At 37.2% G+C, this 24,749-nt stretch overlaps 2 protein-coding genes across 2 annotated transcripts in view; one reads left to right on the top strand and one right to left on the bottom strand.

Moving 5' to 3' along the window:
• NPLOC4 (NPL4 homolog, ubiquitin recognition factor) overlaps positions 1-13,204 on the bottom strand; it is a 49,452-nt gene extending 36,248 nt beyond the window's left edge. Inside the window, exons 1-4 of the mRNA XM_060688782.2 lie at positions 12,772-13,204; positions 8,560-8,640; positions 6,045-6,157; positions 1,622-1,801 (exon numbers count right to left, since the gene is read on the bottom strand). Of these exons, the coding sequence (XP_060544765.2) occupies positions 1,622-1,801; positions 6,045-6,157; positions 8,560-8,640; positions 12,772-12,786 (389 nt within the window). The 5' untranslated portion in view covers positions 12,787-13,204. The remainder of the gene's footprint in view (positions 1-1,621; positions 1,802-6,044; positions 6,158-8,559; positions 8,641-12,771) is intronic.
• Positions 13,205-16,028: 2,824 nt separating this feature from the next.
• TSPAN10 (tetraspanin 10) lies at positions 16,029-24,709 on the top strand. Its single transcript, XM_034413046.3, has 3 exons — positions 16,029-16,247; positions 19,783-20,378; positions 22,377-24,709. Exons 1-3 carry the CDS (start codon positions 16,071-16,073, stop codon positions 22,705-22,707), a joined length of 1,104 nt encoding a protein of 367 aa, XP_034268937.2. The 5' UTR covers positions 16,029-16,070; the 3' UTR covers positions 22,708-24,709.
• The last annotated feature ends 40 nt before the right edge of the window (positions 24,710-24,749 follow it).

Below are 24,749 nucleotides of genomic sequence, written 5' to 3'. Positions count from 1 at the left end.
GTCTCTTTAAAGATTCCAGCTAGAAAAAAAATGGTTATCAAAAGCAATTCTGAGCTTCTCAATATATGTGAGAAATACTAAAGCATGCACCATCTCTGAAGTTTTACAGGTGTAAAAGATTTAGAAGATAAAAACCAAGCAAATTGTCTACAATCATGTCCATATCTTCTTGATAAGACTTCTTCTACTGGCTTAACAAAAAAGTATCTATGCGGCCTTTCTGTTATTATTTTTGTTATTATTTTTGCTCTTGCACGGGCATAAACCACCCTATATTTGTTAGTGGCAATTTCAAATCTTCCATGTTGTTGATGTTTGGGATACGCAATTCTAAGCATGCTTTAAATGTTCAATTAAATTGGAATTTTTTTTCAAACTAATCAGCCATCCAATGTCATTCTCAGCAAGAGTCACATTGTTTGCAATAGATGATCCAGTGAGCGCTACTTCCTATGTTTACAGCCTACAAATATTGAAGTTGCCACTTCAGAAGCTTCTTTCCCATAACTCATGTTAAATCAAGGACTTCTGTAATTTAGTTGACTAAATATTTCTCACCCTAAGCTGCTGTTACTACCGTGTTTCCCCGAAAATAAGACCCTGTCTTATATTTTTTGAACCCTGAAATAAGTGCTTGGCCTTATTGCCATGCACTCAAAAGCCTGATTGGGCTTATTATCAGGGGATATCTTATTTGGGGGAAACAGGGTAGAAATCCAGTTAGTCCAACCACAATGATTAAATTAAAGACAGACAGGACTTTTACTGAGAATACTGGAATTCTGAACAAGTAATTGTATTTAATAAAAACAAATCAAGCTTATACTACGTGTTTACAGCTCTCTTGCACAACTTAAGTTTGGCTAAAGTAAGAAGCTACTCCATATTTTACCCAGATTTGGATGAAATTATTCATGTCTACTATTATTACGTCTACAGTACAGATGTAAGGACATAGGCCAAATTGTGGCATTCCAAGATTTTAGATGGAAACAAATGGATTACTCAAGTAGTAAGCTACAATATTATTTCATTATGTGCTTTTAACAAATGATTACTACGATGCACTTCATTCTACAAAGCTCTAAACGATTTGAAGGTCAGGTGAGGTCTAACAACAATTAACATGGATCAGGCCTTTTCAATAGCTGTCAGTGTTCTTTATGAACAACAGTAATGTATTTTGTTTTAAAGGAATAGAATTACAAATCTCTCTGAGGCTACTTTCTGTGAGAATTTCAGAGCGGATATTTACTGAACACATAGCCATGTATTCATTACCATATAGTATAAGGCTGACTTTCCTACAAAAGCCAGTACCATTTTTCCCCCATGGCCTATTCTGAAGATCAATACATCAATTTTCCAGATTTCTAAAGAAAGAATCGAGAAAGAATTGAGTTGTTCCACATAAGCAGCGCTAAAACATGTAGCATCTTCAGCTATTATCAACCCATCTCAGAGAACTAAATTACTACCAAATTGTGGGAAAGTGCTTCAACACGAATTGACATGGGATTACTTTAGTTACCTTTGAGAATGGGGAACAGAGAAGGAAAACAGGAAACAAACAGCAAACTGTAAGGAATTTTGTGGAATAAGAAAACACAATGATATTTACAATTGCTGGTCTCTGCTTCTATAAATTTTCCCATCCTGTTTTATTAGGTACTGATCAATTTCATCTTCTACCACCTGGGGAACACCTAGTGGGCGTGTTCCTTGAGAAATTGAGGTATCCATGTTCTCAGAGGAAGAGCCAGGTGCGCTTGATGGAAAAAGAAATAGCATATCTCCATGTCTGCAAAAACAAAAAACAGAAGTATTAGAAAAAATGGTAGAATTGTTACAGAATTATCAATTTCAGAATGATATTCAACTGCATCAAACTATTTTAATTTGGAAGTACTTAGGGGGATTTTAGGTGGACATTCTACAGGATTGGCAATTATACAGATTATAGATTTCATTATACCATCTTTTCCATTTACAGAATGGAGTGAGATTAAGCCGAAGTATTCTATAAAAAAATTGAGACAATCTTCTCTGAACTCTCCTTTCTTCTTCCAAGCTGTCAGGACCATCTTCCGAACTAGTCTGAATGGTGCCTCAACTTTCTGAAACAGCTTTTCAGGAAACTACAGACATAATCAAGTAAACAGTCTCCCCATTCTTGCAACTGACTTTCCTGTGAGCAGAATTTAGATCAAAGGAAAACTAGATCTAAACCCAAAGTGTACTGAGTCTATACTAGAATTATCTTATGATTATTTACTTGCAAGTAAGTTTCCCTGAGTTCAATTGAAGTTATTGTAAGATAAATGCACAGAGGACTGTGACTGAAGAACTTCCCAGTTTTTACATCATTTCTTTTTATCTCATGACAAATAATGCTGGCTCTTTTGAAGCTGCATTTTTCTGAGATGTCATTTCCCAAAGAGCCATTTTTATAATGGTAGCAAAAGGACTACCACCTCCCCATCCTATTCAAGATAAGAACAGACCAAGGAAAGAATAAGTTCTAAACAGCTTCAGATTTCTGCCTTTTTCCGCCTACAATTATTGGCAAGCTGCCAAACACTAGTAGACTAAGGATGATTCACAAGGGAAATGATGAATAACCTATTCTACCAAGGTTAGCTTTTCTTCTCTGAACAGTAACATCAAGGGTTGATGGAGAAACCAATTAATTGCCTGCTCCAAATAAAAAGTACCTTCAAGGAAAATAGAGCAGTCTCCTCCTTTTACGTTTCATAGAAAAAAAGTGAGGAGGTTTTGTCTCGTTTCAATTGGCATTTAGGAATTAAACATGCTATGCCATATTTTAATAGCTGCTATTTTAATTGTAGTAATGTACCATCAAAATTGAGTGAGCAATATATAAATGTGTTAAATAAGCACAGCATGTACAGGAAGCCCTTGAGTTACATCTGCTATTGGAAATGGAGTTGCCACTGCTAAATAATGCAGTTGTAAAATATGACATTGCCCGATTGCATCACTTAGCAACCAGAAATCCTCAGTCTGGCTGTTGTCATAACCCAGAGGTGTGGGTCGTTAAGCAGGAAGCAGAGGGAGTCCCAGGTAAAAAGTACAGAGGTGTTGCAGGGAGTGGGAGAGACCCTGAGAGGCTCAGCACAGATCATAAGTGTGAGTGATGGAGGCCAGGGAAAGAGAACATAAGGTTCACGTGTATGAACTGCAACTGCAGGGAAAATGAGGAAAGAGGGTGAGGGGTCCATGCAATCATAGAGAAGACACTGAAAGACAATATGGCGTATATGCATGCATGCATGAGTGAGTGAGTGAGGGTGAATGCGTCCATGCGAGTACTGGGAGAGTGAGGCAGAGGGTGCTGGGTGCATGCAAACGAAGGGGGAAAGAAGGGCATGGTGTGTGCGAGCCAGAAAGACTAAAGGGGGTGGGGGGGAAGACTTACTTGACTTTTCTTGTGAAAAGTCTGCAGGGAAGTTGACAAATGGCAAACATGTGACTGAGGGATGCTGAAGCCAATCATAGGTGGGAGCTGGTTGCCAAACACTCACATTTTGTTGCCATGACCATAGCCAGAACTCTGAGGACCAGTTGTAAATCCCTCCGTTCAGCGCATTGTCACTTCAAATAGTGGTTGGACAAAAGGCTGTAACTCAAAAACTAGCTGCATTTACCTCAGATAGATTCTATAGGTCTTTATCATAAAATACATGCAGCATATGTACTTATGATAAAGACCCACCAAAGCCTTTTGAAATTTCAGACTATAGAAAAGGTGCAACTGTGGCTAGTCTTCCCCCCCCCCCATCATAATGGAGAAAATGAGGACGCTAAATGTGATCCACCAAGCATCCTCTTGCTGAAATGTGGAATAGACCCTACAATGACTATGCAGATACATTTTACTATCATAGTATACCAGTTTGTGAAAAGCAACGTTATTCCAAAAGAAAGCATAATTAAATAGACTGCTCCCTAGTTATAAAAGTGACAACAGAATAAGATATTTAAAGTGAAAAGCAAGAACAATTACAATTGTCCTTTCTTTACCCTGAAACATATAATGAATCAGCCAAGAGGAAAGCAAATAGTCAACTTTTTGAGAGATGGGTAGCTATATAAATTTGATAGACGGACAGATAGATGCCATGTGTATGCCTACATAACCTATTTGAGTTTAAAATTCTTTTCTCTTCTATAAATATAGTGCTTGAAACATTCAAAAACTTCAAACTTTTAAAGAACAATTTACTTCCTGAGAAACAATTCATCCACCTAACCATGCTGACTTATTTGTGTTATGTGAAATACATATGCAAGTATCCTGAAAAGATCCCACCTGTTGTAGATGGAGTTACTCTCTCTAGTTGTAAAACAAACAAATCCCAAGTAATCCACAACATGTCTGGGTATTTCATACTTTTGCAAGATGGCAAATCAATTGAATATGTCACAGCTGCACCGATGGAAATAAATAGGACTTTTGTGACAGAGCCATCTCCCTCCTGGTTCCTTCAGGCAGAGAGGGTAAGGTTCAAAGATATTTCTTTAAAGGAAGGTGAAGATACTACCAAAGTGGTATGTGTCCTCCAAAAGAAGCCATATTTTGATCCACTATGGTGGAAAACCACTGCTCAGTCTCCAAATTCTCCTTTTTCGGAGCACATTATAGAAAAAATGACCAGTTCAGAATTCAGTCTTCAGTCAAGATTCAGACTTAGACATGGCAGAGAAGCAGTGCTAGTTGCTCTGGTGAAGACTTTTCATTGGGACCTAGAAAGTTGGAGTGTGCCTCTCTTAATCCTTTTGGACCTTTTCAGTGGCTTCTGAAATCATCAACCATAGTGATTTACTACACCATCAACAGGAGGAGAAACTGGGGGCCTTACTTTGCAATGGCTCTCCTCTTATTTACTGGCCAGGTCCAGTCAACAGTGGAACAGGAGGAGTAATCAAGCCCAGTGGCTGCTCCAGTATAGGTGCTCCAAAGCTTGGTTCTTTTCACATTGCTTTTTAGCATCTGCAGTAAGTTTCTACCTACTGTGTCTCTTTGCTAAGGCTGGGTCTGCCTACATATATTACTTGATCACATTTAGCTGATGGGAGAGGTCACCCATGAAATATCACCAGTTCATTGATAGTAACTCAATTGTGTATCACTTTCTAACTTAAAGCCAAGAGGTTGTGAGGGCCTGGGTGGCTAGAAACAAACTATAGTCTTTGGACAGGGTTGTCTGCAGCTTGTGGATATTTGTGGACACTATAACTGGGAGCAGGGGCTGATCAGCCAGTTGTAACCCTACTCGGACCTGGAAACCCTGGTGAGAATAACTCATGCTCTTTGGACATGTTGAGATTGCATGTGCTCTGGGAGGGGGGGGGGCTGCCTTTGATGATTATTCAGAAGTTGATAGAGTGCAGCAGCCAAAATGACACTAGGTGAGAATCATTATAAAAGTGTAATTCTATTCTCTGCAGTATAGGTTGCTTTCTGAAACCAATTAAAATGCTGCTTTTAACCTATAAAGCTCTATATACATAGATGGGTTTGTTCTAGGGTACTTTAAAAACCATTTCCTCCAGGCAGAATTTGCTGGTTCCTGAATTCAAAGATGGGAGGAGAGGGATGTTCAAGGTTCCACCCTTATGAGAATACAAAAGGTCATAGGCCAAAAAGAAATGCTTTTTGTGGCCTCCAAATCCCGGAACACTTTGCCCTTGGAAGTATATCTGGTACTCTCCCTAATAAGTCTTTTGCAAAGCAATGGGCATTTAGGGATTGATGGGGTTTACTTGTTTGGTGATTGGGCAGCTCTGTGGTTATGAGTTTTTATTTTCCTCTTTGTTAGTATTTTGACTTGATACATATAATGCAATGCCAAAACCATTTTAGCTAGATAGCATAACAATACATAAAAGAAATAAGAACCCGGCAAATATTTAACAGATACACATATAAAGATATCACAATACATTCTCTTAACTTGTCAAAACACAATGGCAATTAACTCTAGTCCAAGTGTGGCCCCAATATTTTACTGAATACTTACTTGATCTTCAGTAAATTGAGGGATTTATTGGGAGAAGATGTGATCTCACCAGTCCTGTTTCTATTGATGTACACAGAAAATCCATTATTTCTGAAGCCAAATTCTTTTGCAACCTATACAAACAAATTAATTTATTGATAGAAATCAAGATAAAAAACATCTTATTCTGGCTGTAAATATTACAAAAGTGTGAATGTAATTTATCATACTTACATTATAACAGCTATTCAAAGAATCTACAGTACATTTCAATTATTTGTTCACATTTAAATTAAGGCTCTATAAGGATGGATTTTAGAAACTAAGCCTGATTGCTAATGTTAATGATTAACTGTATTTAATCCATTTGTGGAGGAAAACATATTGCTTCAACCAAATTAATCAAATCACCAGCTGAAACTGGTATAAAAGGGGGGGCAAATAAAGCTAACATCTTTCAACATTTTCTCTCTGTGTAGTTTAATACAGAAGGAAATTAGTAAGAACATTCACTGCTTCACAATATATCCAAATACATACAATATAAAACCTCATTAGAGCTAACAAGGTATTTATAAATTGGACATCCAAATAAGTGACATTAAATTGAAATATGGCTATCAATATACTTTTGAAATTTATTCTCTGCAGAAACTCATCTGGCTCTTTTGCATAAATGTACTCCTTCTATTTTAGGATTCAACAACTCCTAGACAGCATGGCCAACCTGAGCAAAATTTATGCTTGCCATAATCCTATCCACACACAACAGGGATGAACTCTTTGAACAGAACATGGAGCTCAGGAACCAACACCATGGGTTAGGGGAAGTGCCTTTTCTACATCAGAAGAATATGGGATCTTCCTCACTGTATACATTTTCGGATTCTCAGGGGTCAGCAAAAAACTTCATGGTTTTCCTATTGCTTCTGATGTTTAGCGTAGAATTAGGGGGAACCTTGCTAGTAAAGCTGTACAGGTAGTTTTCAATTTACAGCATTTAATGACTGTTCGAAATTACAACAGCACTGAAAAAAAGTGACTTAAGACCATTTTTCACATTTAAAACCGTTGCAGCATCCCCATGGTAAGATAATCAAAATTCAAGTCCTTTGCAACTGGGTCCTATTTATGACAGTTACAGTGTCCTGGGGTCATGTGATCACCTTTTGCGAACTTATGATAAGCAAACGGGAAAGCCAGATTCAGTTAACAATCGTGTTACTAATTTAACAACTAAAGTAATTCACTTAAAAACTGCGGCAAAAAAGGGTGTAAAATGGGACAAAATTCATTTAACAAATGTCTCGCTTAGCAACAAAAACTTTGGGCTAAATTGTGGTTGTAAGTCAAGGACTACATGTATTTCAGTTTTAAGTTATAACTACACCATGATTTTGAGCTATTTATTTTATTAAAATGAACATGGCCATTACTTTGAAAGTAGCGCTTTAAAGTTAAGTATGTTTAAAAGTACAATTACATCTTCAATAAAAAATTATGGCGTATGCTGTATTGGTTACTTACATTCTTAAATAAGCTGTCAATTTTTTTCTTTTTAGTATTTATTCGGTTTGGTTGCAAAACCTGCTTATTTTCACCTTGCTTGCTGATTTAATATGGTAAAACCATCCATGCATAATGTGACAAGGGGTATGTCCTTCAGCCATTTTTCAGAGAGCCTATTTTCAGCTCTGAGTGACTGACTGGCCTACAGACACCCAATTGGCTTCTGTGCCTAAGGGAGGATTAGAATCAGAGTCTCACTGCATCTAATTCAGTACCTTAACCAGCTATATGATACTGGCCCTCACTACATAGTCAATAATTACAATAATTATAATATATAGGTCTATCTGTACATTCCTCAGAATTAGGAATTAAATTCTGCAGAATGTAATATAATCCTATTCCTACTACATATGCAGATGGGGATTCTGCATAACAGTTATAGAATGTTAAAGGAATAAACTAACATGGCAATTCTGAATTGCAATAATTGTTTCTCATCCTGCTCACCTTATCTGTACTAATCCTACTGGTCTCTCAACAAGATAAAAAGCTTTTTTGCTCTACAACATCTGACTGGCAGATGCTGTAATTTATCACACTAGATCTTTTCCCGTCAAACATTTTAAAACAATCCTTCAACAGAAATACATTGCAACGTGTCAGGACAAGTTCAAAACAGAGCCTAACAATATATTCTCTAGACACTCATAGTACAATTTAACACTGCATTCAGATGTAGACTCCATAACGTGACCCCATCCCAACCTATTGTTTTGCAATTTTATCTATTTGGTCAGCCTGATTTGGCCTAATAAAAGCAGTGTCAATAGAGATTCTGGAATTTCTTTGCTTTCTTTAATTCAGATAAAGTTTCAGTGAAAATTCAAAGTGAAAATGCATCACCAAAAGTTTCTGTGTAAAAACTAAACAGTATAGATGCTTGGGCTGGCTTATTCAACCAATGTGAGATGAACTTTTATTAATATCTTAGGGTAGCCCAAAGAATATGCCAAAAACAGAATACCTTTTTCAGAAATGTTGCAGCAGTTTCTCGTTTTGTTGCAGTAATACGTTTCACTCCTTCTGGTGACTGGACACGGATTATCTATAAGGAATTTTAGAGATTTGGAAAAAAGGTAAACCAAAATAACTTAAAAATAATATAATATTTTATTTATGTAATTTATATGCCGCCCTTCTCCTGTAGGACTCAGGGCGGCTTACAAAAATGACAGAGAATTACATAAACCGTTAAAATCAATTTAAAATTAATTAAAATCAAATTAAAATTATGAAATATTTAGAATCCCCCTACGGATTCAGCCCATATGGCGAAAAAGCCACGTCTTTAATTCACGGCAGAAGGAGAGGAGGTCCGGGGCTATCCTAAGGCCAGTGGGCAGCTCATTCCAGAGGGATGATTAAAGGATGTTCATGGTTAAGGCCAAAAAATATCATATACAGAAGTCTGACTCTAGAATACGCGAGAGATGTAACGTTTCATGAATATTATTTTTAACATATAAAAGTTAGTTTGTCAATAGTAATGAAATTAATACCTAAGTACAATAGGATTGTATTTAACAATAGGATTACAATAGAAGTACAATAGGATTGTACTTAACTATTAATTTCATTACTTCAGCTAGTGATACCATAGTATTAGAAAAACACAATGAATTTTAAGGTTTTAAGTTACAAAGCTTTAACTTGCAGAGCTTTAATTTAGGCCTATAAATAAAATTCATGTGCTTTTCAGACTGTTAAACGAATATTACATCACGTTGCATCATTAATTGCTAGCATGCTTCATTTTAAAGGAAAATTGTCATCCATCTTCATTAAAATGAAAAGTCACACCAATCCTGAGGGATACATAGGGACACAGAAAGAATAGCATCTATTTACTGAGGAAGTCAAGCTTAGCTTTGATAAGAGACTAACTTGTTTTTGGCAACATTTAGCACTAAACACTACATTATATCATCTTATGGAATTTAAAAAGATGGACAAGCTGCATTAATATGCACAACCCTATATCCTTTCCTATGCCACTGCTCAGAGTTCAAATTTATACTTGAAAGATGATGTAATTTAAGGGCAGATTCTACAGATTAATTGGTGCTAACTTCACTTCAATGTAAGAATTGAACATGGTGGAAATTCACACATGCTAATGTCCTATAAAATGTTTGAAACACTTTTTAATATGATAGCTTTCCAACACGTGCTTCCAGAAAAATGTAATAATGCAAAGAAGCAATTCTATATGGCTTTCTTGATAATTCTATTATAATAAGCATATGTAATTTCAGGTTGAATATGAATTGGATCTGACTACACTGCAGCACAGCACCATTGTGAAGCAATTCTGTCTTTAAAAGGTAAAGATGCTCTTGTATTGAGCTCAACTCCTTTGCCTCGAAGTGCTGATTCCATAATTCCAGCTAGGATTCCACCTGGAGACACAGCTAAATGACTAAGCCTAGGACCACGCCAAACCATTAATTATCTCCTTGAACAATGTCCAAATCTTAAAATCTCTTTGAAACTAGATAATGTATGTGCATACATATGTACACACCCACTTTCTATTGGGTACAAATTTCAAGAGGAAACTTAATTTTTAAAAATAGGAACATTTAAAAGTTTGGTGTATAATTAAAAAAATACTTTAAAGAAAAGCTGATAGACTGCAATTTCCAGACGTGGATGTGCAGATATTTACCAACTGGTACCTTAGGAGATATTCCAAAAAATAGATACTGCTAACCATGAAACCTGACAAATGTCATTTATAAACTTGAATTTTGCAACAGTGATATTTTGGAACTGTAGTAAGTAGTTAAATTACTTTTTTTCTGAAAATTTGGAGAAAAATAGCAAATGGCATTTATTTCAAAATTATATAATCTCCCATAGTTTTGTTTTGAAATGTGCAATAGTCCATTACATATTTATGTAATTATACATACCATAGTTATTGGCAGTTTGAAATAAATTGTATTATTAAAATTAATAAATAAAATTGAAATTTTAGTATAAACTTTGGTAATAAAGAAATCAGATATAATTTGAATGGATGTATAAGTGGCTTAAAGGATACCACAAGGACACCCTGGTTTTTTGTTTTTTGTTTAATTTGATTTATATGCCGCCCTTCTCCGGAGACTCAGGGCGGCTTACAATGCGCTAAGCAATAGCCTTCATCCTTTTGTATATTTATACAAGTCAGCTTATTGCCCCCACAACTGGGTCCTCAATTTACCTACCTTAGAAAGGATGGAAGGCTGAGTCAACCTTGAGCCTGGCGAGATTCGAACCTGCAGTAATTGCAGGCAGCTGGTCTTAATAACAGGGTGCTTTAGACCACTGTACTACCAAGGCTCCTTTTAGTTTTAAAAGGAAACTAAAGATTCTGTAAAGCACTGTATCAAAATACTGATTAAATTCAACTAAAAGCAGAATTTAAATCAAACTGATTCATATTATAGTCTAGCTGCTGAGGTGGAAGGCTACAGATTACCTGCCAAAGTTGCTCAAATTGCCTGCAATTTGCAATATATAAGTAATTGTATCAATGTAGCCAAATACAATGTAGCCAGTACTAATACCAAAGATATTGACAATCCATTAATATAAAACAAGGCAAATTGACCTAAATTTATTAAAACGTGTGCTGTCCAATTTTATGAAATATTATACAAATTTAGCTGCCAAGAGAGAACTTTAAAATTTGGATTGGTCCTGCTATATACATATTTTTCTATCTATTTCTTTATTAAAATAAAATCTGATAGAAAAGAAAGATGGAAGTGCAACATGCTTTTAACCATGGTAGGACCTGCTTACTCTTCAGTACGCCTTAACTCAGGGGTGGGCAACTGTGGCCCTTTTACAACCTGTGGACTTCAACTCCCAGAATTCCTGAGCTAGCCAAGGGAGTTGAAGTCCACAGGTTGTAAAAGGGCCACAGTTGCCACCCCTGCCTTAACTAAACTTTCTCACTGATCATAAAGGACAGGGAAGAGTTTTTCACCTTTGCCAATTCAGATAAGAAAAACATTGTAGATACCTCTTAAATGCTGTTAATATAAAGCAAGTATTGAAGTACTTCTAGCATAGTCAAAGCTTCACTTATTTACTGAGGAGTTTCTTACTGTCAAAAATCCAAAACAAGTGATCCACCGATTTATGCTGTCTGGCATTCAAAGTGATACAATAATTATGGGAATGTGGGCAGGAAGTCATATATCCTATGGCTGTAGCTATCTTAATTTATTGCAAGTAATGTTAATATTGAACCTAGATTCAAAATAATTAGGGTTTGAAAGGAAAAAATTCAGATAGAGTTACAGAAACTTTTGTCAGCTTTTTCCAAGTTGTTGTTGTTGCCTTCTAGATGTATTAGACTACAATTCCTACGAACATATCATCTTGGAATTATAGTATTTATATAATTATATTTAAATAGTCCAGTATTTCAAGAGAGAAAAAAAAATCTCTAGAGATAAGATTCTTATTCTACGTATCATGTGTTTGTACCAAATCCTCAGCTTTTCATTTTCTTTCCATATATCCTGCCCTAAGGAGAGAGAAAGACCCCAATTGTTAAGCCAGTCCAATTTACTGGACATATATCCATGCTATATATCCACACATTTTCTTCAGAGAAAGCGGTGGGTGGTGGGTGAAAATTGTTCATTTCTGGTCCATCTTGCCCAGTGACACTACTTTTTTTTTTGGAGGGGAGGGGGAGAAGGAAAAAAATATATAACGAAACTGGCTTGAAAAGCTCTGATGTGCTGAGTTCTTCCCTCTCTGGAATGACACTCAATGAAGGTGGGGAGGGGAGAGCCGCTATCTTCAGCTGCAGCAGCCCCCTCCCCGCACCCCTATTCAGGGAGGTCGCCGCAATTCCCCTTTGCTCTTCCACAAACCTAGCAAGGGAGACGGGGCAAGAAAATAAACCCCACGGGTTGGTGCCTCCCATCTTCCCAACTAGGCAGAGCTGTCAACCCCCAGCCGGGCAGGCGCTGGGGAAGCCCAAGGGGGAGCCCTGAGCGCGGCGCCTTCCTTCCCCCCACCCCCTACCCCGGCTTCACAATGACAAAAGACCGGAGGGAGGGAAACCACCCCCGGGGGGGGGGGGAGTTGAGGGAAGAGAGGAGGGAGATACCACCACCCCGCTTTCCCCCTCCCCGGCTTCGTCCCCCTCAACGAGCCTTGAACTTACAATGGTCTCCGCCATATCCTTGCCGCCGTTCCGACCCTCGTCCGGCAGCTCCGCCCCTTTACCCGCCCCTCTCCGCTGCTCGTGCGCCGCCAATACTGCCGCGTCACCGTTCCCGCCCGGTAGCGCAGGAGAAGCAACAAGGTTCCGGGTAGAAAAGGTCCGCCCCGAAGAAGACGCTGCGTCTTCGTCCCTCTCTTTCCTTCCCTGCCCCCCCCCCCCCCCCCATTCGATGGCTCCGCCTAGTGGCTTCTCGGCTGTTGTCCCAGAAGTCCTTTTTTTTTTTTTTCAAGGAGGCAATTCTGAACTTTCTTGTGGTTTTTTTTTTTCTTTTCAATCTTGACTTGGATGACTGAGAATCTCTACAGACTTTTTATCCGAGAGATTTCTTCCCATCCCCCCCACCCCCCGAGCCGCGTCTCTGCGCAAAAAGATCGGGGAAGGGAGCAGCTTAGTCTCTCACGGCACAAAAAGCCATAAAGTCTCGAGTCTGCAACGTCTATGGCAGTGTTTCTCAACCTTGGTAGCTTGAAGATGGGTGGACTTCAACTCCCAGAATCCCCCAGCCAGCGCTGCTGGCTGGGGGATTCTGGGAGTTGAAGTCCACCCATCTTCAAGCTACCAAGGTTGAGAAACACTGGTCTATGGAGATTCTCAGTCATCCAGGTCATGGTTGTCCCAAAAGTGCTCTTTTTTCCCAAGAGGCAACTGGACTTTCTGGTTTTTTCTTTGAAGACGTTTCGCTTCTCATCCAAGAAGCTCCTTCAGCTCTGACTGGATCCTTCCATTCCCCCACCATCCAGTCAGAACTGAAGAAGCTTCTTGGATGAGAAGCGAAACGTCTTCAAAGAAAAAACCAGAAAGCCCAGTTGCCTCTTGGGAAAAAAGAGCACTTTTGGGACAACCATGACCTGGATGACCTCTTGAAAAAACACCTTTGGGTCTTGAGTCTGCGGTTAAGAAAACCGAACCCCGCACTTGCCAAACTTTTACTATCCTCAAAGTTGCTTCAAACAGGGTGTCTGAGGAAAGCTACTTTCTACTCAAAACTCATTTTTTGCTTACTGAGAAGTGATTTTACTTGAAATAATTACTTGGGTTGAATATCGAACTAAAATTTTTTTCTTTGCTTTGATGTGGTTTGGTGAATAAGCCACAACCAAGACAGACCATGTTTTGTCATATGGGGATCAATAATTCCTCATAAGATTGTCAGAATTATGTATGAGTTATCTTAATAAGCCGTATTATATTTTCATTCTGTTGTGATGAATGAATTTAACCTTTGTAGCTTGCGACTGGTTTATGACTCATGTTTATGATTCATGTTGTAGTGTGTACCTAGTCCTAGCTAATACATAGTGTGTCAACAAACTATGATTAAGACAAAAGGTTAATGTGATGCATGAGCATGGCTACTTTAATTTCAGATCCCCTGGATACTTTCAGCAGCCTTTGAAAATGAAGTTATGTCATATCTAGATAGAATTTAAATTTAGATTGTCTTCTATGCATGTGTAAAAGTGAAACTGCTATATTAATAAGGGAAATGTAGTTTTTTTTTATTTTTATTTTTTTAAATTTGATTTATATGCCGCCCTTCTCCAGAGACTCAGGGCGGCTTACAATGCGTTAAGCAATAGCCTTCATACTTTTGTATATTTATACAAAGTCAGCTTATTGCCCCCACAAACTGGGTCCTCAATTTACCTACCTTAGAAAGGATGGAAGGCTGAGTCAACCTTGAGCCTGGGGAGATTCGAACTTGCAATAATTGCAGACAGCTGAATGTTAATAACAGGCTTTTTAGTTTGTTGAGCTATCCAGGCTCCTTAGTCAACCCAGTTATGTAGTCAACATTACTTTTTATTTGTGTATGGTTTGCTATACATATTTAGGTAAGCCATAGTACATTTAATCAGAAGCATTGTATAAAACACAATCATAAGCTATTGTTTGCAAATCATTATGGCTAAATTCACATTGCAAATTAAGCCCAAAATTTAAAAACCCACATGTGATAGGTGAATGCTAATAACTATTATTGGAAGGAGAAACACTGATCAAAGCATGCATTTGCAACACACTGTCATTCTGACAAAAAATTGAAAAATGGTTTGGTTCAACATTCAAACTATTCTTTGGAACATTACACTTGATACAATTGTTCTCTAAACAATTTTACAGCCATCAGTATATAATATAAGCTACTCATTTATTGCAATTATAGTTGCAGACTAATTAAACTGATCTAGTTCCAGGTAAATGTGTTTAAATTACCCATTGGTTCCTCTCAGCAAAAGTTTAGCAGATTCAGGATTGTGTTTCTTTACACACCTGTTTGCAAATACTATGTAAGCCCTCTTGTAAATATCCCTAAAGCTATCATTTTTTAAAATGTACATGTCAATAGTAGTACAATAATATATTGTATGCACTGCACATCACAATATCCTGGATTGTGTAGGTATGGAGAAAGTTATCTTGATTCTTGGTGATACTGTATAGCCTTGTACATATTCAGTCCAATATTCAGTTTAAAATTACTGTAATTGTAAGATTTTTAAAAACCATGTTTCATATAATATACATCTTGATAATAGGGTTAAACATCATTATTATTACTTTAGGGATAGGAAACCAAGGGTGAGGGAGAATGGGTTGATTTCAGCCATGCAGAAAATTTACAACTGAATTTGGAAATTCACATCTACATCCATATTTTATTCAGTGGATTCAGGCCAGATACTCTACAATCTGTACACATTCCTTTTTTGATATTTAATGTGCCTCTTGTTCACAATATACTTGCACTGGAACACCGTAACATTATGTATTAAGGTAAATGCATATATAATATAAATGAGCTTTTTATGTTGATATCTGTTACAGAATCAACATATTGATGCAACCAGAATACATTTTTGTACATCCTCTGAGTATATAATTATAAAGGTCATGCAAAGTATTGAAATGTTTGTGAAATAATTGGAAGCAGCTTTTCAAATGATTTAGGCCTGGGAGCTTTGCAAAAGATATAGCTGCTTTAAAGATTGAAAGAAAGGTGTTTTATTTGTAGTCCTATGCATTGTAAACCTTAACTATCCCGTCTGAATGTTTTACATAGACTTAATAGTTATACAGTACTATGCACTCAGCTGACAGGCATAATGATATACTACTATTTAATGAATATACTTACAGCAAGTGAGACAAAGCAAGTCTTTTTAAGCTGAGAAATGTGATTTCTCACATGATGCAAGTATGACTGTGGTAGGTCTATTCCAAAATTCTCCTCATACATGAATATTGGACTGTTATCTGGCTACTGCAAAGAGTTGTGGAATCATTTCAAATCCATTTCATGCTGTACATTAAATATGAAGAAATCAATTACAATTGTGAATTCTTTCTTGAAGTATCTTCACTTTCCAAGTACCAAGATGGGAGAAGATGAAATAAAAGCTTTGCTATCAAAGGTAATAACAAGGATTTGTGTTATATGTTGGCCTTGTTTCAGCTTTTATCCAAGGAAATCTTGAATCTTTGTTCTTGGCATATGATGTTACTCTTCAGTTGTGTTTGTTTTTTAACTGGGAGATTATTCTTCGTTGCCTAAGAAGCAGGCGTAAGGCAGTGTGACAGAAATGCTTCAGAGGTGTCAACTCTCTAATCCATCCTACAGCAGTCTCCAATAAGAAATAGTATTAATAAATTGTAAGCAAGTATATTTTTTAAAAGTAAAAGCCCACTGAATTTTATGGCACTTTTTTCAGATAAATATGTTGAATCATCTTAACTTTTTTATAAGTGTCCCTTAAAAATGATCAAAGTAAAATCGTTTTTATTTTGATTATTTGATTATAGTAACTTTTTAAATTAAAAATGGTTATTTGCTGACAAAGAGCTATTTTCAGTCCCATTTTATGTTTATTGTTCTTGGCAATATTACTTTTGCTATATTTCAATACAAGTGTCAACCTGACCATCAAATTTTCATATTGCATCTCTTCACTTATTTAAAACAGTTCCTTTTTCAGTTCAAATTATATCTTATTGTATCAGTATCTTTTTCTCTTGTCCATGACTTTTTTTTCGGGGGGGGGGGCATATTTGCTGAATGAAATTATGTAGCCAGAGGAAATACAATACTAAGCAAAGCTAAAATCAAATATGTACATAACTTTTTCAGTTAAACAATTCCAGGTGATTTAAAGATTTTTAACATCAATATTTTTTCAGGATTTTCAAATATTTATCCTAAAGCAGCACTTCTGAATAATTCAGATTCATACAACATACTAAACCATGGCAATGTTTACTATTACACCAAAATCATCGTAGTTAAGGAAAAGTACATTTACCAGAATTACTTTCCTTGACTGGGTTTTTTGTTTGTTTGTTTGTTTATTTATTTATTTAATTATTCAAAATTACATTGGATTATTGTCTTCTGACCTCCGGAAATAGAGCCAGGAGAATAAAGTAGCCAAAATAGAGACTTTTCTGTTATAACCACTCCATTCTTCTCTCTTTTCACTATTTATGGGTAGATAGTTACATGGCGACACCTTACAACTATTCACTATATATTTATCTTATTTATGTTCTGCGGTAATTTGGTGACTTGCAGCTAATTTGGTTTGAAAACATGGTATAGTAAATTTAAATTAAATGAAAAAATGCATCATAAAATTAAATGACACAAGACTATATAAATAAAATAGTTAAATAAAAAACAGTGGGTTCCACTTAACTAAGAATGTAAGAAGGGCCAATTTTATCTATGCCAGAAGGCTTTCCCAGAATACAGTACCCACCCTGCAACTGAGAAGCAACACCCCAATTCCATGCTTCGCACCCCAACTTCTCAGAAGTGGGAAGTGACATTTTAAAAGAATTTTATGTACAATAATATGCCACTGGTACTCATTTTTCTCATTCCAAATCTTTGTATTTTGTTTATAAATGACAGCATGCTCAGCCCTTCCCATGATTTTTTTCTCACTGTTTCTTGATAATACTCACCTTCTAAATTCTTGCGTATTATAATGGCCATTATTTATTTTATTCATCACATTCTAGAACTGCTCATCTCCCTTACAGAGGGACTCTGGGCAGTGTGGAATAAAATATTCACACATAACAACAATTGATAAAAGTTAAAATTTAAAAAGAGGCAAGGATGATTAAAAACAATGTTAAAAATTAATTAAAAGGTGAAGGGAGGGCTTTCTTGGTGCTAATCACCCTCACAGCCATGTATCCCTCTGTGCGCCCCAAGCAAGGCCACAGAGCCATGCTTTCACAGCATTCTGGAAGGCCAGGAGGGTGGCAGCCCGCCTCAATTCTGGGGGGAGAATGTTCCCTAGGGCAGGGGTAATGACAGAGAAGGCTCTCTTTTTGGACACCACCATTTGGACTTCTTTAACTAATGTGGTCTGCATCATATGTTCCCTGCCTAACCAGGTAGGATGGACTGATGTATTGAGACAAAGATGGTTTTCTCATTGTAAAGAGATTCAGTTCTATTTTCCATGGATTACCTAAACACAATGCGTTCCAATCACACTGTATAGTTAATCTCATCAGGCAAGAATCTTTCACACTCTACCAAGTGGTCAGTCTTGATTAACAAATGAGCGTTGCCGGTACTTCCAACCACTGATATATTTAGGCTCCTCTCTCAGAATAATAGTCTGTATGGCGAATAATAGGTTGACATCCATAAAGGTATATGTCCTTTTTTTTTAATATGCAAAATGCTAGAAATTCCTTTTTTATGCAAATTATTTCAGAAAATATGGTTGAGGTATTACAAGTACCTTATTCAAATTATTGTATTCTTTCATAGATTTTTTTTCCCTAAGGTTGTACCAAATTCCACCTAGAGTCGTTAGAGCAGGCAGTGTACAAAAGTACATAAGTAAGTAACACTGGAAAGCAGAAATTAATATACATGGAAGATCTATTCCTCTTCTATGGAACAATAGGGCACGAGTAGAAAAATCATTGCCTTTAGTGTACAGGTAGTCCTCAACCTACATCCACAATTGAGCCCAAAATTTTTGTTGGGCTCAGACATTTGTTAAATGAGTTTTGTCTCATTTTGCGACCTTTCTTGCCACACTTGTTAAGTGAATCACTGCGATTATTAAATTAGCAACATGATTCTTAAGTGAATCTGGCTTCCCCATTGACTTTGCTTCTCAGAAGGTCGCAAAAGGGGATCACATGACGTGGAACCAGGGGTAGGTTGCCCCCAATACGGACCGGTTTGCAAGAACCAGTAGTAAAACTGGCGGGAGGCTCCACCCACTGACCCGGACGGCATCATAGGTGATCTGTGCATGCGCAGAAGCTTCTGCACATGAGCAGAAGAGTGTGCGCATGGGCACGATGCGAACCGGTAGTAAAGGTAAGTAGAACCCACCCCTGTGTGGAACACTGCAACCATTATTAATATGAGACCGTTGCCAAGCATCTGAATTTTAATCACATGACCACAGGGATGCTGCAACAGTTATAAGTGTGAAAAATGGTTATAACTCTTTTCAGTGCTGTTGTAACTTTGAACAGTAACCAAACAGATTGTTGTAAGTCAAGGACTACCTCTATGTTGAATTATAACACCAATTACACTCAGTTTTGGCCATAGTAGTTAGAGTTAAAAGCCATACTCAAGTCAGGAAACATTTGGATGGCCATAGTTTCCTTATCCATGCCATAGATTCCAGATGTATTGAAGGGTATACTTAATCCCCATGAGGTCCCAAACATCTTCATTGCTATAATCTGGTGGCATAGAGAAATGAATCTTGTGGTTGTTGTTTTTAATAATCCGGTCATATTGTAAAAATGTTAAATTTTAAAAACTGACACAAAAATATTTCAGAGTTTTTCAGTTATGTATTGCCTTTCAAACACTGTAGGAAAAATGCATGTTCTATCTTATTTTGTTTCCTATTTCTGATATATAATTTCCATTATCTGATTCTCTTCTATGTTTATTAGAATGATCACAAGCCTTATTCGTATAATGCACAAGGCACACCTCTGAGCCTTGATGGACAAGAAAGTGGTCGTTCTTGGAACCAAGCAAGACAATGGCACCTCCTTCATCAGTCTTCCCATGTTCCTCTGGATTCATTTAGCCACTGTGCTAAATGCTTGACCTTTATTTGGAACACAGTTTTCTCCATTATAGGATTATTCATTTTGGCCATAGGAATTTGGGGGCTCTCAGAGAAGGAATCCCTGGAAAGTGAACGAATAACATATTTGGGCAGTGACCCCATGCTTTTTTTTGTATTAGTGGGGCTAGTAGCTACATCTGTATCCCTTTTGGGCTGTACAGGAGCCCTCTTTGAAAGCCTCTTTCTTCTGAAGCTTTTTACTGGAGGAATAATACTTTTTTTGGTTTTGGAACTTTTGAGTGGAATTGTTGTCTTTTCTCTGAGACAACATATCAAGGCTTCCTTGCAAAATGTTCTTATGGTGGCAATGTTACAGTACCAGGACGACCTAGATCTCCAGTTCATTATGGATGAAATTCAATCAGGTCTCCAATGCTGTGGAGTAAAGTCTTATCTGGACTGGAAAGCAAATTTGTGAGTAAAATTTTTGGCCTATATTATCAGTTTCCAGGAAAGATAGGTGTGCCAAAGCAGAAAAGTATAACTAATCCTTGGAGAACATGGCAATCTAGAAATATGATTGGATGGAGGGATGATGGAGGGATGGACAGATGGATGGACGGACAGATGGACAGACAGACACACACACACACACAGAGATATATATAATTGTAGCACTGAAATCTGGAAAATGTAAATGTTATTTTCATTTTAACATTGTTCAATTAATGTCACTGGAATTTTGCTGCCAAGGGATTGTCTCCAAAGTAGACAATCAAAGTAAGCTTTGTATAATTAATATGAGTGAATGGATGGTTCGGTTTGCTGTTTGATTTCAGGAATGCTTCTATATATTTCCATCTAGAAACAATGCAAGGTATTTTATTATTTCTGCATGGAAATATAAGGGAGCATTCCTGTAGAATTAAAATAAACAGCACTGCATGATGAAAAGTATCTCCCAGAACAGATTATTCTTAGTCTGCAACATTAGGCACGGTAGTCCCCCACATATGTTGAATTATAATGTCCATCCTCTCTGATCATACCCATAAGAACTGGAATCCTATACACTATTAGTAGGTTTGCAGCTTACTCACCTTATCCTTAGTTTGGTTAGATAGAGACAGGAATCTCTTTCTTGCCCCTTCATATAAAATACCATCTTATATAGCAGCACTAGATAACAAGTCATTATTGTCTTCCTGTTAAATGTGCTATGAACAGTCTTTGTTTTCATTATACATAAAGGTATGCCCATGTATCTCTTCTGTTGCCTTTCTTGACATTCTTTCTTTCTGAGATGCTTAAAATAATCCTGATAAAGAACAGTGTGATAATAATGACTGGCTCTTTTGCTTCAGCAATATTGCCTCCGTTTTTCCTTGGAGGAGAATGGTTAATCAAGCCTCTCTAGGTTTTTTGGTTTAGGTATTTTCCCATTTTCTATGTTTTGAATCAGTCTTTTGGTTGGCCATATGTGCCGTTTAAATATTAGTATCTTTGTTTATTGGGGAGTCACTGTGATATGTTTTCATCTTTACTTGTTAGATACTCTAGATAATTCCTAATCTGTTTGATTAATGTATTATCTCTGATTACAGTAAAAATAGAAATAAACAGTTTTCATTGCAAATGAGGCCTGTGAACACATTCTTGGCCCAGTTACCTTTAACAACCTCAGCTGTCTGATCAGCACAGGAGGGTGGAGGGTGGAGGTTAAATTCAGTCTACTTCACTATCTCAAGAACTCAGGGCGTGTTATCAGAACTGGGTCTTGTCAGTTTGGAAACCAAACATAAATAGATATTGCAAGGAACATTATTCTTTTGGTGATAGGTAAAATTGGTTTCAGCCCATTGTTCAAAGACTTCCTTGGTTAATGCACGTCTTTATAGTTAGGACTTTTGACCCAAGCCAAATCCTTAGGAGAAATTATAGTTGTACTTACCGTTCCTTGAGTCACTGCAGCAGGCTTGAGTCCTAGCAAGCAGTCTAACAACTGATTTTACGAACTATCCATTAGATGAAGAGGAAAAAAGGTAAATTGAGATACAGATAGAATCTTCACAATTTGTGCTAGATTCAAGATTTTCTGGATCCCAGTAGCAGTGGTGGGTTGTCCTCGGTTCGGACCGATTCACAAGAACCAGTAGTAAAACCGGCGGGAGGCTCCGCCCACTGTCCCCGATGTAATCATGAAGCTTCTGCACATGCACGCACATGGCCCTGTTGCGAACTGGTAGTAAAGGTAAGTACAACTCACCCCTGCCCAGTAGCAATGGGGTAGGGGGTGGTTTCTTGTTGTTGCATATATAGATCTTGATCCAATGAATTCACAGATAGATTGGCCATGGGATCTGGTTTACATTGGGACAATGAAGTAGATATTGAAAAAAAACCTGGGAGATGCACCTTGGGATGAACTTAAGAATGAAATGTTCTTCCTCTTTTTTTTTTTTAATTTAACAGGTATTTTAACTGCACTTCTCCAGGTGTGCAAGCCTGTGGCGTTCCTGCATCGTGTTGTCTGAATCCACTGGAAAATGGTACCATCCTGAATTCTCAGTGTGGCTTTGGCACCCTGGGCATGGAAGAGTTTGCAGTTCAAAGCACCATCTATCTTGGAGGCTGTGTTCCCCAGTTAAACAGGTGGCTCAATAGTCACGCAGGAACAATAGGCTTCTCTGCTGTAGTTTTGATTGTGATCGAAATAGGTAGCCTGTTTCTGGCCATGAGGCTCCTAGCAGGCATTGCTTCTGCTCGGACTCAGCATTATAGCGGGAAGGAGGGCATGCATTAGTTCTCCTATTGGGAGAGATGGATGTATTTATAATCTTTTGAGGAATATCAATCTAAAGTATTATATAATATCATTTGTACTAGTTAATTTACCTAGGATAAAATGGACAGGGGGAGGGGAACAAAAGCTGCTTTTCACATGTATTTATCTTGCTCATTCTCCTAGTTCCCTTTGTTTTCTGATAATTCCTGTCACCTCTTCACTCTGCACATACTTGTAAACATGGTCAGAAAAAAAGGAATAATGTAGCAGATGACCTTTACACCCAGGTCACTTCCCTATAAATCTAGTAACTCATTATTCATAGTCATTTCTCATTCATTTCTGATTTTGATATGGAACTACTTCCAATCCAGGTACAGGTTTCCAAAACAAGAAGCAAAAACAGGAACACTTTGTCCCTTCTGATTCTTTCTCACACTTTTTTGAAGTGAAAGTACAGCAACTGCATATTGTAGCAGATCTTCACTCAGGAGATACTGAGGTGCCAAATGCAAAAGGCACAAATGCTAGTACTTTGCCATACCTCATTTACAGAATACAGAATAATAGACTAAGAGGAGACCATGGAGGTTTTCTAGTCCAATCCCCTGCTCAAGCAGAAGATCCTATGCCATTCTGGACAAATAGTTGTCCAATCTCTTCTTAAAACATCTGGTGTTGGAGCATCTCCAACTTATGGAGGCAAGACTTTAATTGTTTTCACTACCAGGAAATTTCTTCTTATTTCTAGGTTGGTTGTTTCCTTGACAAGTTTCCATCCATAACTTCTTGTTCTGACTTCAGGTGCTTTGGAGAATAGGTTGACTCCCTCTTTTTTGTGACAGCCCATTAAATTTTGGAAGACTGCTATCATGTCATCCCTGGTCCTTCTGTTCATGAGATTAGACATATCTAGTTCCTGCAACCGTTCATCATACAGTTTAGCCTCCATCTCCCCAATTATCTTTGCTTCTCTTCTCTGTCCTCATTCTAGAGTCTCAACATCTTTTTTTGTATCTTGATGACCAAAACTGGGTGCAGTATTCCAAGTGTGATCTTACCAAAAATGAGTTTTACAAAGATACTTATATTGCCTTAATATAATATTTTCCTCATATGCTTCATTCAGTCCTGGTTATAAATAGTTTTGGTTCTTCATTAATTATATATAACATTTTCCTTCTTAAATCTATTCTGTGTCATATTTTAACGTATACAATCAACAATTTTTGACCCATTGAATTAAATGCATCAATTGTTACATAGCAGCAGTACAGACATCCCTTCTAAAATATAATGGCTTTATGTGTGGTGGAGAAATTGAGGCCGGAATTCTGTATTCATTTATCTAGAAGCAAACACTATTGAATTAATTCTCCTCCACTAAAAAGGAAGTACAGTTTTTATCTAAATAAATATCTATCTTGTCCAAACACTTTATTCTGTTTGTTCTTAGTTGAACGTTTCCTCTCTAGGATTATACAGGAGATGTACATTAACATTTTCAATATTTTTATTTTGTGCAAATATAACCTGTAATTATTCAGATTTCTTTTTAAATCTTAAAGGTGCATCACTGCAGTCCATCTTCTGAACCTTCAGTTACTGGCATCTTACCTAAGCAAGGAATATTACAGTAGTTTTCAGTTAGGTCAGCTACTGCTTAAAGTTTTTATGATCCAAGGGACAGATCAGAAGGAAAGAGGACCAGTTTTATTTAGTGGTTAAGACACCAGGCTAGAAATTAGGAAAGCGAAAGTTCTAGTCCCATTTTAGGCATGAAAGCCATCTGCATGATTTTGGGTCAGTCACTCTCTCTCAACCCATGATATCAGGTTTGGGCAACAAATAGTCAGTTCCTGTTACAAGCAATGGACTCTCAGATGATCCAGAAAAAAAGGAGGGATGCTGCACATGTGGGGGAAAAACACTAGGATTTAAAAAACAGATTAGAAGGAAATGACAGACTTGTAAAATGTGGGATTTACTGCATATAAAATGAAGTCATTACTCTGGTTCATTGTGACTTTTTTTTGCAAATGTTTAATTGGGGAGGAAAT

Source organism: Pantherophis guttatus, chromosome 2, assembly GCF_059756535.1.
Source record: "Pantherophis guttatus breed Tessera chromosome 2, ASM5975653v1, whole genome shotgun sequence".
NCBI classification, from domain to species: Eukaryota; Metazoa; Chordata; class Lepidosauria; order Squamata; family Colubridae; genus Pantherophis; species Pantherophis guttatus.
The sequence above is the reverse complement of the archived record's forward strand: the minus strand, read 5'-3'. Positions and strand labels throughout refer to the sequence as shown.